The 14342-nt window shown below is 45.4% G+C and overlaps 2 protein-coding genes across 5 annotated transcripts in view; one reads left to right on the top strand and one right to left on the bottom strand.

Moving 5' to 3' along the window:
- Positions 1 to 447: 447 nt before the first annotated feature.
- Positions 448 to 14342, bottom strand: part of NLRP5 (NLR family pyrin domain containing 5) — a 33244-nt gene continuing 19349 nt past the window's right edge. Inside the window, exons 10-14 of one of the 4 annotated variants that reach the window (XM_027037006.2) lie at positions 13685 to 13855; positions 10681 to 10851; positions 8705 to 8875; positions 6978 to 7148; positions 455 to 2229 (exon numbers count right to left, since the gene is read on the bottom strand). In XM_027037006.2, coding sequence (XP_026892807.2) covers positions 2097 to 2229; positions 6978 to 7148; positions 8705 to 8875; positions 10681 to 10851; positions 13685 to 13855 — 817 coding nt within the window. In that variant the 3' untranslated portion in view covers positions 455 to 2096. Of the gene's footprint in view, positions 2230 to 4639; positions 5108 to 5253; positions 5384 to 5694; positions 6253 to 6977; positions 7149 to 8704; positions 8876 to 10680; positions 10852 to 13684; positions 13856 to 14342 lie in introns of those variants that run through there. The other 3 variants (XR_008293671.1, XR_008293672.1, XR_008293673.1) reach the window with 3 other exon arrangements.
- The window catches only part of NLRP13 (NLR family pyrin domain containing 13), a 109088-nt gene continuing 99849 nt past the window's right edge, over positions 5104 to 14342 (top strand). Inside the window, exon 1 of the mRNA XM_027037245.2 lies at positions 5104 to 5435. The gene's annotated coding sequence lies outside the window, so the exon portion shown is untranslated. The remainder of the gene's footprint in view (positions 5436 to 14342) is intronic.

Genomic DNA, 14342 nt, shown 5'->3' with positions numbered 1-14342 from the left:
GGTTCCTTCCCCAGTTGAGTCCCAGATTAGATCACAGACCCACTGGACACATTCATTGTGGCTTCGTGAGACCCTGAGGAAGGGGATCCAGCTAAGCCACTCCCGGACTCTTAACCCATAGAAACTGTGTAGATAATGTGTTTTAAGCTGTTAAGTTTGTGAACAATATTGTGAACTGCCATAGATAACACAGGTAGGTACTTAATATTTGTGGAATGAATGTTCTAGCTGCTGGTGAGCTTTTCCAAAATTCTTCTTCTCAAACTGACCCTAAGAGGCAGGTACTATTTTCCTTATTTTACAGATAAGGGAACAAAGGCTGATGGAGGGTGACATTTGTCCAGTGTCATTTAGCAGAGTCAGGATTTCAACACGGATCTGAATAAAAAAGTTGTTGCCTTCACTCTTTGATCTTCCTTTTTGGTGGGAATTTTCCAAAGTGGGACATATCTACTGTCAGGGGAGACAGGGACAAGCAGTGCTCAAGAAAGTCCATTAAACACAGAAGGCGGGCATTAGGTACTTTTAGCTATAAATAACATGATAGTCTTTAAAAAAGACTGAAAGAGTAATGCTTTATTAGCTTTAACACACGCATTAGTGGTACTGCCTCACTGGGTCTGTAGGTCAGATAGTCATGTGTCCCATGTGATGTTCTGAAGACTCCAGTTTAGAAGGTGTCACTGTGACACCCCTCCCCCATTCGTATCCCACAAACCCTGTCCCACTGGCCCAATATACAGCATGATGTACTGTGAACACTCCCAGAATGTGTTTAAAAAGTATTCCTGGGGCGGCTAGGTGGCTCAGTTGGTTGAGCGTCCAACTCTTGATTTTGGCTCAGGTCATGATCCCAGGGTTATGAGATCGAGCCGCTTGGAATTCTCTCTGCTCCTTGCTCTCTGCCCCTCTCCCCTCGTGTGCACTCTTCCTCTCTCAAAATGAATAAATAAACATTAAAAAAAGTATTCCTGCAAAGACACCACAGATTGAAGATAATGCTAACTGCATAAACCCAAGGAAACCACAGGGCTGACGTTTCTCCTATGCCTGGCAAAAACTTTTCGTCAGCCATATTACAGGGGTGAGAGGAGGCAGGCCAATCACCATCTGATTTAAGCTGACAGGGAACAAGCCTAAAACATTTCCAGGTTTGAAAAATCATCCTTGGATTTGAAGACCAAATGGGTTGTAGATTGTGCTTAGGATAGAGCCTGGCACGCAATAAGGACTATGTGTGTTAGGTATCATCATCATAGACTAGATAAATATGAGGAATAATAAAAAGAAGTACATGTTGGTGAGAACCCCAAGAATTTCCCACTTTCCTAGAAAGAGACTGATCTGTAGCCATGGTAACAAGTAGCTACCCAACCAGGTGTAAACCCATTAAATGGATCCAAGACAATTTGCCTTGGTGAACATGCTTTGACAAGCCAACCAAGGACTCCCCTTAGCTTCTGAAATCCAGCCAATCAGGAAGGATTCACTCTGGTAAATACACCTGTGAATGCTACATGTCAACTCACCCCAAAGATCCACCAATCCCTGAACCCCATGCTCCCCCACATCCCTGCCTACATGAGATCAGCAGTCTGCTCTTCTCAGAGAGATGGTGGTAGACCAGTTCTTCACTACACTAAGCAATGCGCTCGACTTTGTGTTTAAGTTTCGATATTGATAGTCACACCTTCTTTGACTTTTGGATTGTGCTTCAATATTTTATTTTAACTCCAGCAGAATTGTGTCACTAACATTTGGGGGCCACTTTGGGGACCTGTTTCCCCACTCTTCTCCTGGATCATATCTCCACTGCACAAGGACACATGGTACTTATTCCCCAAATGCTCTCAATGTTTGATATGCTCTGAGTAGGACAGACATTTCATAGATACAGAAATCCTAGGACTTGAAGGTCACAGGCTATGTCAGAGGCAAATCCAACAGCCGGGATATATTGGACACACAAGAATAACTACCAATGAGGGCTTTGTGAGAATCAGAAATCATATTCCATCTCCGAGAGGGACGTCCTGGGCACAGCTTTCAATGTTCCTCCATCAGAATGCGTGTGGGTGGGGAGGGTTTTCGCATCTTCAGTTTTTCCACCAATACCGGTCATCTTCATCAAAAGAATACCAACCATCCCCAATTACAATGTGTGGCTTGAGTAGCTGGACCTCCTTCAGTAGCTTCCTTATTTGAGGAGGATATTGCCATTTCCACAGCCTGGTGAGGCAGAAGGGGGACATGTTACTCTGGGAATTTGCTTTTTTTTTTTTTTTTAAGCTTATTTTCAGAGAGACAGAGACATTATGAATGGGGGAAAGGGCTGAGAGAGATGGGGAGAATCCCAAGAACCCACAGCTGTCAGCACAGACCCTGACATGGGGCTCAAACTCATGAACCCTCAGATCGTGACCTGAAGTGAAAACCCCACCAAGGATTTGAAACCTCTTTTTGTACTCTTGAGGAGAAACAGAAGGTTCCCCATAGAACAAGAGTAAATCCCTACGTGGAAAGGCACTCTTCAATGTGTTAGATGCTACACTGAGCTTTCAGAGGCATCTGCCCTTTGCCATGATCCTAAGAGTCAGGCATGATTATTCATCCACCCACAAACCCCTTGAGAACCTATTATGAGCCAGGTCCTATTATAGGGCTTGGGGACATAGTAATGAACAAAGCAAAGTCCCCACCCTTGTGAAGCTTGTATCTTTTAGGACAGGAGAGAGAAATAGGTGTTCAAATAGATACAGAGCAGCTTCCCCATTTTGCAGATAGGGAAACAGGTTCCTGAAATGTCCATTAGGAAAATATAGGTCTGGCTCTTTTATGCTAAGTCCCAAGGTCACAAGCTAAGCTTGTCCAAGCCTACACTACTACTGCTTATTTTTTTCCCTTAAGTTTATTTATTTGTTTAATTTTGATTGGAGCATTGAGTCCATTGACGTTTAGAGTGAGTACTGAAAGATATGAATTTATTGCCATTATGTTGCCTGTAGAGTTGGAGTTTCTGGTGGTGTTTTCTGATCCTTTCTAGTCTTTGTTGCTTTTGGTCTTTCACTCTTTCCCTCTTTCTCACTCTCGCTCTCTCTCTTTCATCTTTTTTCCCTTCAGAGAGTCACCCTTAAAATTTCTTGCAAGGCTGGTTTAGTGCTCATGAACTCCTTTAATTTTTGTTTGTCTGGGAAACTTTTTATCTCTCCTTCTATTTTGAATGACAGCCTTGCTGGATAAAGAATTCTTGCTTGCCTATTTTTCTGATTCAGCACACTGAATATATCCCACCACTTCTTTCTGGCCTGCCAAGTTTCTGTGGATAGTCTGCTGCAAACCTGATCTGTCTTCCCTTGTAGGTTAGGGACTTTTTTCCCCTTGCTGCTTTCACGATTCTTTCCTTGACTGAGTATTTTGTGAATTTGACTATGATATGCCTTGTGGATGGTTGGTTTTTGTTCAGTCTAATGGGAGTCCTCTGTGCTTCCTGGATTTTGAGGTCTGTGTCTTTCCCCAGGTTAGGAAATTTTTCTGCTATGATTTGCTCAGATAACCATTCTACCCCTATTTCTCTCTCTTCCTCTTCTGGGACCCCTATGATTCTGATGTTGTTCCTTTTTAATGAGTAACTGATTTCTAAATCGTGCTCTTTTGCCTTAATCTCCATCTTTCTTTCTGCTTCCTTATTCTCCCTAAATTTGTCCTCTGTTGCTGATTTTCTGTTCTGCCTCATCCATCCTTGCCGCCGTGGCACCCATTCAAGATTGCAGCTCAGTTATAGCATTTATTTCATCCTGACTAGATTTTATCTCCTCTGAAAGGGATTTTAGTGTGTTTTCAACCCAACTAGTACTCTTATTATTGTGATTCTAATCCAGAATCTGTGATTCTATCTGATTCTGGTTCAGACATCTTGCTTGTATCTGTGTTAAACTCCTGGCTGTCATTTCTTCCTGTTGTTTCTTTTGGTGAATTCCTTCATTCCATCATTCTGAAGAAAGAAAAGGAATTAATAAGGTAAAAAAATTAAAAACAACACACAAAAAAATGAAATAAAGGAGGCTTAGATCCTAGGTGTGTTCTGGTCTGGTTGTTGAAAGGAGATTGATAGATTAGAGAAAAAAGGGAAAGATAAGAAAATTTTAAAAAAAGAAAATATTTGAGAATTTGAAAAAATGTATACAATGGGGGGTGCCTGGGTGGCTCGGCTCAGTTAAGCGTCCAACTTCAGTTCAGATCATGATCGCACAGTTCATATGTTCGAGCCCCGCATCAGACTCTGTGCTGACAGCTCGGAGTCTGGAGCCTGCTTCTGATTCTGTGACTCCCTCTCTCTCTCTGCCCCTCCCCTGCTCATGCTCTGTCTCTGTCTCTCAAAAATAAATGTGAAAAAAAGAATTAAAAAAAAAGAAAAAATGTCTACAATGAAAGAGAATAAAATAAAATGATGGAAGTAAAAAAACAATTTGAAAATTTTACAAAAAAGTAAAAATATAGTAGAAAAAAGTTAAAGAAAAACTATTTTTAATAGAAATGGAAAATAAAAATAAATTTTTTCTCTTTCTGTATTGAAGAATAAGAAAAGAAAAAAAATTGAATAGATGGACCAGCAAACAGACTGAAATACGATTGAAATTACATCGGTTTCCCCTAGACGTTGAACTATGAAGCACTTTGTAGTCCATAAACTAAGCAGGTGGAGAGACTAGTGTTGTTCCTGAAGAGCGCGGTTGGCAGTTGGGTGGGGCTTAGTGTAACAGCTCGGTTCTCCACCAGATGGCGCTGCTTAGCTTACTGGGGTGGATGTTGTGGCGCACGTAGGCATGTGGGCGCATGCGCGAGAGGGGCGAAAATGGCGTCACCCAGGTAGCGGGTCTCTAGTATGGGAGGTCTGTTCTCTCCCGCCAGCAATCGCGCACTCCTCCTCTGTGTCCAGCTTCCGTCCACCCCCCGCTTCCACACTGTCCGTGAGCAAGCTGTCAGGTTGCCAGGCAGCTCCTCCCTCCTGAATTTTATCTCAGACGCGGCAGTTTCCCGCCGGTCACTTCTGAGGGACTGCGGCTTTGTTCCGCTCAGACCTTCTGCGGGAGGGTCTCACGAGCAATGGCTGGTGCTCGCCGCGCCAGGAACGTTCTCGAGACCGTGCTGCTGCCGATGCCCAGAGACCGCGGCCTGGTGCCAGCCCGCCCCAGAAAAAGTTTACGCGGGCGTGTAGCAGCAGCATTTCGGGGATTCTGGAAAATCACAACTCACATCTGGCGCCAGGCTTCACCCCCAACGGCCCTGTTCAAGCACCAGCGAATGTGGTTGTTCTCCAGGATCCGCTGGGACCTTTGCCCGTGGGGATTCCTCCCAGAAGGGGAACCGCCTCCCGTGTGGCCCGAGGTCCTCACTCTGCTCCTGGGGATTCGCCCCTCCCATCAGAGCTCCACCAGGTATGCAGCTGCGGAGCTTTGGACTCTGCGCTCCCCCTGTTTACAGAGTTTCATGGAATTTAAACCCTCTCCTTCTCCTTTCTCCCTTTTTTGTTCAGTCCCTTGCATACACTTTCTTTTCTCTCCAGCCGCTTTCGGGCGTTGGGGGTGGGGGGATTCTTCCTGTACTCTCCCCCGGCTCCGTCCTCTCTCTACAAGCACAAACAGCTCCCTTCCCTCTGTGACTCTGTCCCCCAGTTCAGCTCTCCACGCCGCGTACCTGTTGAATTCTGTGGTTCAGGCTGTGCAGATTGTTGTGTTAATCCTCAGATCAGTTTTCTAGGTGTGCAGGATGGTTGATCTGGCTGTATTTCAGGGTTGCACAAAAACCTTCCATGCTGTTCCGCCATCTTGGCCCCCTCCAAGGCTACACTGCTTCTTGAGTAACTGATACAAGTATGCTCTTTTCCAACCCAGTCTTCAGCCTTTTCTGCTCATTTGCTGAAAAGATCCCTATAACAGTTCCTGGCCACGTGGAGATTTCCAAATCCACTCAGCCAAGCCTCTCAATCTTCCCCCTCAGATCCCACACGATAAGCCTTGTGTTCTTTCTGGTTACACCCATATGCCAACACGTGACCCCTGCATAAACCCAGCCGCTGCAATCTGGGCCATTACAGGAACCGACAGGTTCTCAGTTGGGCAGTTTTCTATCGATATAAATATAGGACAACCAGCCTCAATGGGTTGTCCATCTTAACTGTTTTTCAGTGTACATTTCAGTGGCATTAACTACACCCACACTGTTGTGCAGCCATCCCCACATGTAGCTTCATAACTTTTCATCTTCCCCAGCTACAACCCCATGCCCGTTAAACACCAACTTCCCATCCATCTCCCCCAGCCTCTGGCACCACCCCCGACTTTTTGTCTCTATGGATTTGACTCCTCTCGGGACCTCACTTAAGTAGAATCACGCAGTGTTTGCCTTTTTTGCATCTGACTTATTTCATTCAGCACAATGTCCTTAAGGTTCATCCATGTGGTAATGTGTGTCACAATTTCCTTACACTTTAATGCTGAATTTTATTCCATTGTGTGGCTATACCACAGTTCATTTACTCATTCACCTGTCAACGGATGCCTGGGTTGCTTCTACCCTTTGACTGTTGTGAATAATGTTGCTATAAATGCGGGTGTACAAATAATTCTTCTAGATCCTGGTTTCAATTCTTTTGGATATGTACCCAGAGCTATAATTGTTGGCTCGTCTAGAAATTATATTGTTAGTTTTTTAAGGATGAACATCTTATTTATATGTTGTCTCTCCACTGTTTCTAAACCCATGGAAAGTAAGTCCTGTGAAATCAGGCACCTTGCCTCTATGTCTGTGTCCCTGTATCCCCAGCACAGTGCCTGGAACACAGTGGGCACTTAGTGGTTGAATAAATACTTGGTTTCCGAGCCACAATCTCAACTTCTGGGGTAAAGTGTTTGTCCACCAACTAGCATGCCTGTAGTACAGGGAGGTTTGTATCTCAGAAGACAATGCCAGGGACTTACCCAATTATTTGTAGATTAGATGTGGGCTGTGCAAAGGCTGGACATAACTTCATCATTCCTGCAGGGCTGAAATTGTTCCGCATCAGATTTAGGCTGGTCAGGCGCTGGCTGCAGAGGAGGGCCGAAGCGAGTGCCTCACAGCAGTCTGAAGTCAGTCCACATGCCTCCAACCTGCAGGGCCAACATGCCAAGAAATGCCTCCAAAGATTAGTGACTGATCCTTCAACCCATCTGACTTTCACATCAATGTTTAAAACTGAGTTGTGGGCACTACCTATAGAAGTTTGTGGTTCAGCAGTTCTGGGCAGGAACCTGAACATTTGGCTTAGTTTTTTTTTAATTTTAATTTTTTATTTTAAGGAGAGAGAGCAGGGGAGAGGGGAAGATGGATGGAGAGGGAGAGGGAGAGGGAGAGGGAGAGGGAGAGGGAGAGGGAGAGAGAGAGAGAGAGAGAGAGAGAGAGAGAGGGAGAGAATATGAATGGATCTCAAGCAGGCTCCATGGAGCCCAAAGTGGGACTTGATCCCACAACCCTGGGATCATGACCTGAGCCAAAATCAAGAGTCAGATGCTCAACCAACTGAGCTACCCAAGGCCCCCCACCCTGCCCCAATGTTTGCATTTCTAATGAGTTCCCAGGTGATGATGCTGCCATTGCTGCTGGTTCTGGTGGTAAGAATCACTGAGTGACTTAATTATAGCTGTGGAAAGAATGAAAGATAAAGGTTGAGAGCATCTGTCACCAGGGAACAAAACAATACACATGGAGAAAGACTTGCTGAGGAACTGACATTTCATGTGAGACTCAAGAGACAAGAAGTAAGCCCAGTGAATGCATGCAGGAAGCAGCAACAGAGATTAGGACACTGCACAGCCCTTGTGGAAGGAAGGGGTGGGACATGTCTGAGACCTGGAGAGTCGACCAGATGGCCAGAGGGGAGCCAGAGGCAGTGGCATGAGAGGAGGCTGGACATTTTAGGTCATATTAAGGATTTAGGATTTTATCCTAAGAGCAGTGGAGAGCCAAATGGCATTGTTGGATGTAAATATGGTATGGTGGCCATGTTCTCACATGTTGGAGATGCATATTGAGGTATTTAGAGGTACAATGACAAACGCTGTAACTCGCCAGAGCAAAATACTGATGACTGTTTAAATTGGATGGTGAGCATACAGTTTTTCATGTCCCAATCATTCTAGGTTTGGTGTGTTTGGGAATTTTTTGTGATAGAGTAAAAAATCTGTGGCATGGAGCTCAAGTAGTTTAGTTAGATGGTGAGGTGGGATTGAATAAGGCTTATTATTGGTTTTGCTTCTGAAATTATATCTAAGCATTTATGAAAACAGAAAATCTCTAGTAGGGTGTCTGTGGAAGGAGACAAGGGCAGGTAATTCTATGATAGCATAAGGCACTTCATAGATGCTTCTTGGATTCCCAGTGTGAGCAAAGTTAGCCTCTGATAGAGGTAGGGATTCCTCCTTTACTGTTTAGGAAGAAGGGAATGTGGGTGCAGATATTAACTGCTTTCATGGTGGAGAGTCTAGGCTTTCCTATGAAGTAGCTTTATGTTGATTTGAAGGGGGTTATGTCATCTCTTAATCACCGGGAAGAACAAAGCAAATTCAAGTGGAATCAAGAGAGAACACCGTCTTTGTTCAAGCAACTTCAGGCTCAGGTCCCCATTTCTCTTCACCCAGCCCTCAAACAGGTGGCCCCAGGAGCTCACCCAAGCCTCCTCAGACAAGCCTTCTTGTGTTTTAGTCCCTCGCACAGCTCTACGATGCCATGATCACCCAGGGCGTTGGCGGCAAGATCCAGGCTCTTCAGGTATTTGCTCCTTGAGATCACCTGGGACAGATTCTTGCAGCAGGTGGCAGTGAGATGACACTTAACCAGTCTGCAAGAAGACAGTCCGTGTAATTTGAGGAGAGAGTGCTTCAAGGGGATGATGCCCAGAAACATCAGTGGGGCGTTTCCTTTCCTAACTGGTAACCTTTCTGTTCATCCCTGGTAATGTTTTAGACTGTGCAAAATCCACTAGCTCATGTGCAGAGGGATGATAGTGGCAGGTGGGGAAAGTATGTGATGTGGAGGTATCTTTGGGAAGAAGAAACAAGCACGTCAGATCTTATATCCCACTTGGAGATGGGTAAGGATTCTCCCTGGTGGATGAGAAGAAAGAGACAGAAAAAAAGAAACCACAAGAGAGAAGTTGGTAGAGTCCGTGACAAAGGACAGAGCCCTGAGGGAGTGAGAAAAGATGACAGAGGACAGAAGCTACTGAAATGCGAGTTAGGTTTGGGGTCTGAAAGGAGAGGCATCTTGTGCTTCTGTTCCCAGTAGGAATGATGAAGGTGGGAGTCGAGAGAGCCCCTGCAGTAAGGACCGGCTGACTCATCTGAGTAGAAATGATGGGAACAGCTTCACTGTCTCCTATTTTCATTTTAAAATGAACGATTCCATCGGGATGAGAGAGTCCTTCTTCATGAGGCATTCACACCAAGAATGAGCAAGAACACAGTTGTTAGGGCTCACACCTGCAGATCAGGTGGGAATGACCAAGTCTTGGATGCCAACATGGATAAATGATGAGGTGAGGACCAGATAACCCCCCAGCACATAAATGTAATCCCAAAGAGATGTCATCTCCAATTGATTAAGCTTTAGTTTCTACTCCATACAGAAGTAGGGCTTGATATGCCAATTTCATGAAAACAAACATAAGAATTAATGCTTGGGGGGGGGGACTCTGATGTGTGGGCTATGATCTCTATCCAGTTCCTCTCTATTATGTATTAGTGGAGAGGAAGAGGTCTTAAAATGGTCTTTTTGGTTCATTAGTTCTATTTTTGTAATTGAAGAGAAGGTGCTACCAGTTACACAAAGATTTGCAAGGTACATATGACTAAAACATTGGCCATAAGCTCAGTGTCTAGCTTTAGGGGATTTTTTTTAAAGGTATCATGCATCCTTAAATGGAATACTTAGTTACTACTATGGTGTGCAGATCCCTGGGGGACAGAATGTGAGACCAAAGGCAAGATTTTGGCTCCTTGGGAGTTCTGGTTTCCCCTGGGAATGATTGGTAGGGGAGCTACATGAGACTTCACATGCAAAATATATAGAGCCCTGTGCCTGCCACGTGGGCAAGAAAGCCTCCAGTGGTAACTGCTGGGATCCTTTCGTTGTAACACTAAATGCTATTTATGCATCTGGGAGGAATTTGCCAAAGGAGTAACAGCGCTTACTGCTTGGTTATGAATTGGGGATTTATTTCCTCTCATTGAGACCTTTTAACTTTCCTGTAGTCTGTTTAAGGATGGAATACTCTTATTAAATAGAAACATTCCAGTAAAAGGGAGTGAAAAAGTATCGAGAGAGAGAGAGCCCCTCCGTTTTCACCCTACATACAGAATGAACAGCAGAAGAGTAACTTAGGACAAAAAGAGGTCCTCTGAGAAGTGAACAGGTTTTAGAAACCAAGGGCAACCTAAGCTGCAAAGATCCTGTCTTGGGGCTTCTGTTTGGACTCATCTCTCTGTCCTTCCCACACTCACTGTAGTGTACCCCAGAACACATGAGCATCTGGTTGACCCCAGAACTGATTTTTGGTACCAGTCTTCCTGCTCACATCTCTTGACTTTCTAGGAACCCCAGGCCCCAATATGGTAGAGTTGGCCCCGAACAGCCATTGAAACTTACTCCAGGTCCTGGAGGTGACAAGATGGCTCCATCATGACCTCACACAGAAGGTTCATCCCGTCATCTTCCAAGGGGTTCATGCTGAGGCTCAGGTGTGTCAGATGTCTGTTGCCCATAAGTGCAAATGCAAGAAAGCCACAGCCAGCGACATCCAGGTTACATTCTTTTAGTCTGCAGGGAACACACAAGGGAGAGAGGAAGGCGTACTCAGGACTTGGCATAACCTTGGGGAAGCAACTTCTGTTGGCCCCAGTTTATTCCTGCTTTGGGAGGGGGATATTTATGGGGGTACTTAAGAACGTTTCAGCTTGCTCTGTAAAACAGTATGGAGGTTCCTTGGAAAGTTAAAAATAGGACTACCCTACAACCCAGAAATTGTACCTCTGGGTATTTACCCAAAGGATACAAAAATACAGATTTGAAGGGGCACACACACCCCAATGTTTATAGCAGCTCTATCAACAATAGACAAACTACAGAAAGGGCCCAAATGTCCATTGACTAATGAATGGATAAAGAAGATGTGGTATATACATACAATGGAATATTACTCAGCCACCAAAAGGATGAAATCTTGCCATTTGTAACAACATGGATGGAACAACGTATTATGCTAAGTGAAATAAGTCAGTCAGAGAAAGACAAATTCATATAATCTCACTCATATGTGGAATTTAGGAAACAAAACAGATAAGCATATGGGAAGGGGACAAAAGGGAAATAAACCAGAAAAGACTAACGATAGCCAAGAAACTGAGGGTTGATGGAGGGGTATTGGTTGGGGGGATGGGCTAGATGGGTGTGATGGGGATTAAAGAGGGCACTTGTGATGAGCCCTGGGTGTTGTATGTAAGTGATGAATCACTGAATTCTATTGCTGAAAACAAAATTATGCTGCATGTTAAGGGACTAGAATTTAAGTAAAAGCTTGTTGCACGTTCCGGATGCCGTTCAAGATCCCCTGTTTTTAATTTTCCTTCACACTCAATGTGTTAGTTTCCTATTGCTGTTATAACAAATCAGCACAGTCTCTTAGTGGCTTGAAACACATATTTATGATCATGTGGTTCTGGAGTTCAGAGTCTCACTGGAGCAAAACTCAAGGTGTCCGCAGAGCTGTGTGCCTTCTGGAGGCTCGAGGGGATAATCTTTGCTTCTTGCCTTTTCTAACCTCTATAGGCTGCCCGCATTCTTTACTCCCAGTCTCCAGTCAGCAGTTATATCCTCTGGCCTTTGTTACCACATCTCTTCTCCTCTTCTCTCTTATAAAATCCCCTTTGAGGGGCACCTGGGTGGCTTAGTCAGTTGAGCATCTGACTTCAGCTTGGGTCATGATCTCGCGGTTCGTGAGTTCTAGCCCTGCGTCGGGCTCTGTGTTGACAGCTCAGAGCCTAGATCCTGCTTTGGATTCTGTGTCTCCCTCTCTGTCTGCCCACCCCTGCCCCAACACTTGTGCTCTGTCTCTGTCTCTCAAAAATAAATAAATGTAAAAAAAATTTTTAAAAACCTCTTTGATAATATTAGGGCTGCACAGAGAATCCTAGACCATTCCCCATCTCGAGATCCTTAACTTAATTGCACCTGCAAAGTCCCTCTTGCCATGTGAGTTTATGTATTTACAGGGGTTAGGACACAAACATCTGGGGGGGGAGGGGCACTATTCTGTCTACTATACTCAATATCCCATCACTACTTAGAACTCACTCTAAGAGACATGAACATTAAAGTTATATTCTTTAACAGAATTTATGGCTACAGGTACACCATCAGCCTAGATCAGTTTTTTGCTTTTACAGAGTTATTGGTGAACTGACTGGTCAATGGGGTGAGATGGCGTAAAGCAAAATGACCCCAGCAAAGCAAACTGATGGTGTGGAACAGGTGTAACAAAACTCTTTCGTTCTCACTACCACACCAAAGATGGAGGCTAGAAGAGGAATTTGGCAACACGGGGTGGCAGTTTTTAAAGCAGTTACTGAGACATCTTCTTGTAACCCAGCTAGAGTACACAGCATCCCCTGACTGTGTGCGGGTCCCTCCCTGGAGCCGAGGAACGCTGCCTCTGTGGCTCTCAACCCTGTGCCACCATTACCATCGTCTAAACGTCTCCCTTATCCAGCTCTCCCTATCAGAATCTAAGCTCTGTGAACCTAGAGAGCACGTTTATCATCTCTGCATCTCTAGCAACTAAGAGAGTTTATGAATGTGGCTGATCCTCATTATTCTTGGATTCTGTGTTTGCAAATTGGCCAGCTCAAAGTTATTTGCTACCCTGAAAATCCCTAAGCACGGTGCTCACGGTCCTTCACGGACACGCATGCACGTGCAGGGAAAGTTTTGAGCTGCCCAAGGCACCCGCTCCCAGCTGAGGCTGAACTCATTTCAAATTCATCATAAACAAGTATCCTTTTCACTCAGTGCCACGTTTTTTTCATGTTTTTGTGGCTTTTGTTGTTTAAAATGCAGTGATAATGCCTAGTGCTGGAGTGCTGCCCACTGTGTCCACGCACAAGAAGGCTGTGCTTCTGAGCGGAGAAAGTTGCTTCCTCCAGGCGTGAGTTACGGCCCGGTTGGCCCTGAGCTCAGTGCTAACGAATCAACAATATGCATTCAATAAGGGGTCTTTAAACAGAAACGCACAAAGCAAGGTTAGGCACTGATCGATTGGTAGAGGAAAACGTGACCGGAGGCACCCAGGAACCTAACCCCATGTTTCCCATGGGAGCAACGGGTCCGTGTTTATGGTGACTTTACAGAACGTGACTGTGGTAACAGTAAGGAGAATTTGCCTGCCTTTGGGTGAATGATGATTTCCCACTGAAAGAAAACAGAGGCAGAAATGGAATGTTCCACGGAAGGAGAAATTGGGGTGCGGAACAGGACGCAGCCCTTATAAGTTCCTTTCATCATGACAACAGTGTTCCCCTCTGCTTTGTGTTTGGCAGGTGATACATGCTGTTTGTAATAAGACAGTGCACCTCCCAGGGAAGAGAGTCGGACTCACATCAGCCTCTGTAGCCCACAGTTGGGGGATTTCATGGCTCGACACAACAGATTCATGCCTGCGCTCCCCAGGCTGTTGCTGGACAGGCACAGGTGTGTCAAACTCTGGCCGCTGGTGAGGCCCGAGGCCAGGTCCTGGCAGTCGGCCGCGGTGAGGCCACAGTTCCCCAGTCTGCAAGGAGAGAGCCCCCCAGAAGGGAATGGTGAGGTTGTTCTTCAAGTTCCATCCCTCCCTCCCTGGCAAGGAGGGGAAGGAGAGGTCACCCCCGTGGCTGGCATGCCCCTGCCCTATAGGGCGACATCACACCGTGTCTGCATTTAACTTGCAAAGTCAACGCCACTTCAGTGATGTGGGTGACTAGATCTGCCGTGAGCCCCAACGGGAAACACACGGGCGATGCCAGCCGCTCTCCGTCCAGTTGTTTTGCTCCTCGCACGTACTGCGGTGGGAGGCATTGCTGGATTAGTGACCTTCCTGTTTGGAAGCTGACCTTCCTATCCCATTGGTTTCTCAAAGCTTCATAGGCAGGAGTACTTGCGGAGAAGAGTGTAATGGTGGTTCTGGCAGGGGCTCGTGATGAAGTTAGAGGAGTTAACCTCTCTAAGGTGCTCAGAGCTGTGCATGCAGCAAGCACTGACTCCATATTGTTAACAGTGAT

This window comes from Acinonyx jubatus, chromosome E2 (genome assembly GCF_027475565.1).
Source record: "Acinonyx jubatus isolate Ajub_Pintada_27869175 chromosome E2, VMU_Ajub_asm_v1.0, whole genome shotgun sequence".
NCBI classification, from domain to species: Eukaryota; Metazoa; Chordata; class Mammalia; order Carnivora; family Felidae; genus Acinonyx; species Acinonyx jubatus.
The sequence above is the reverse complement of the archived record's forward strand: the minus strand, read 5'-3'. Positions and strand labels throughout refer to the sequence as shown.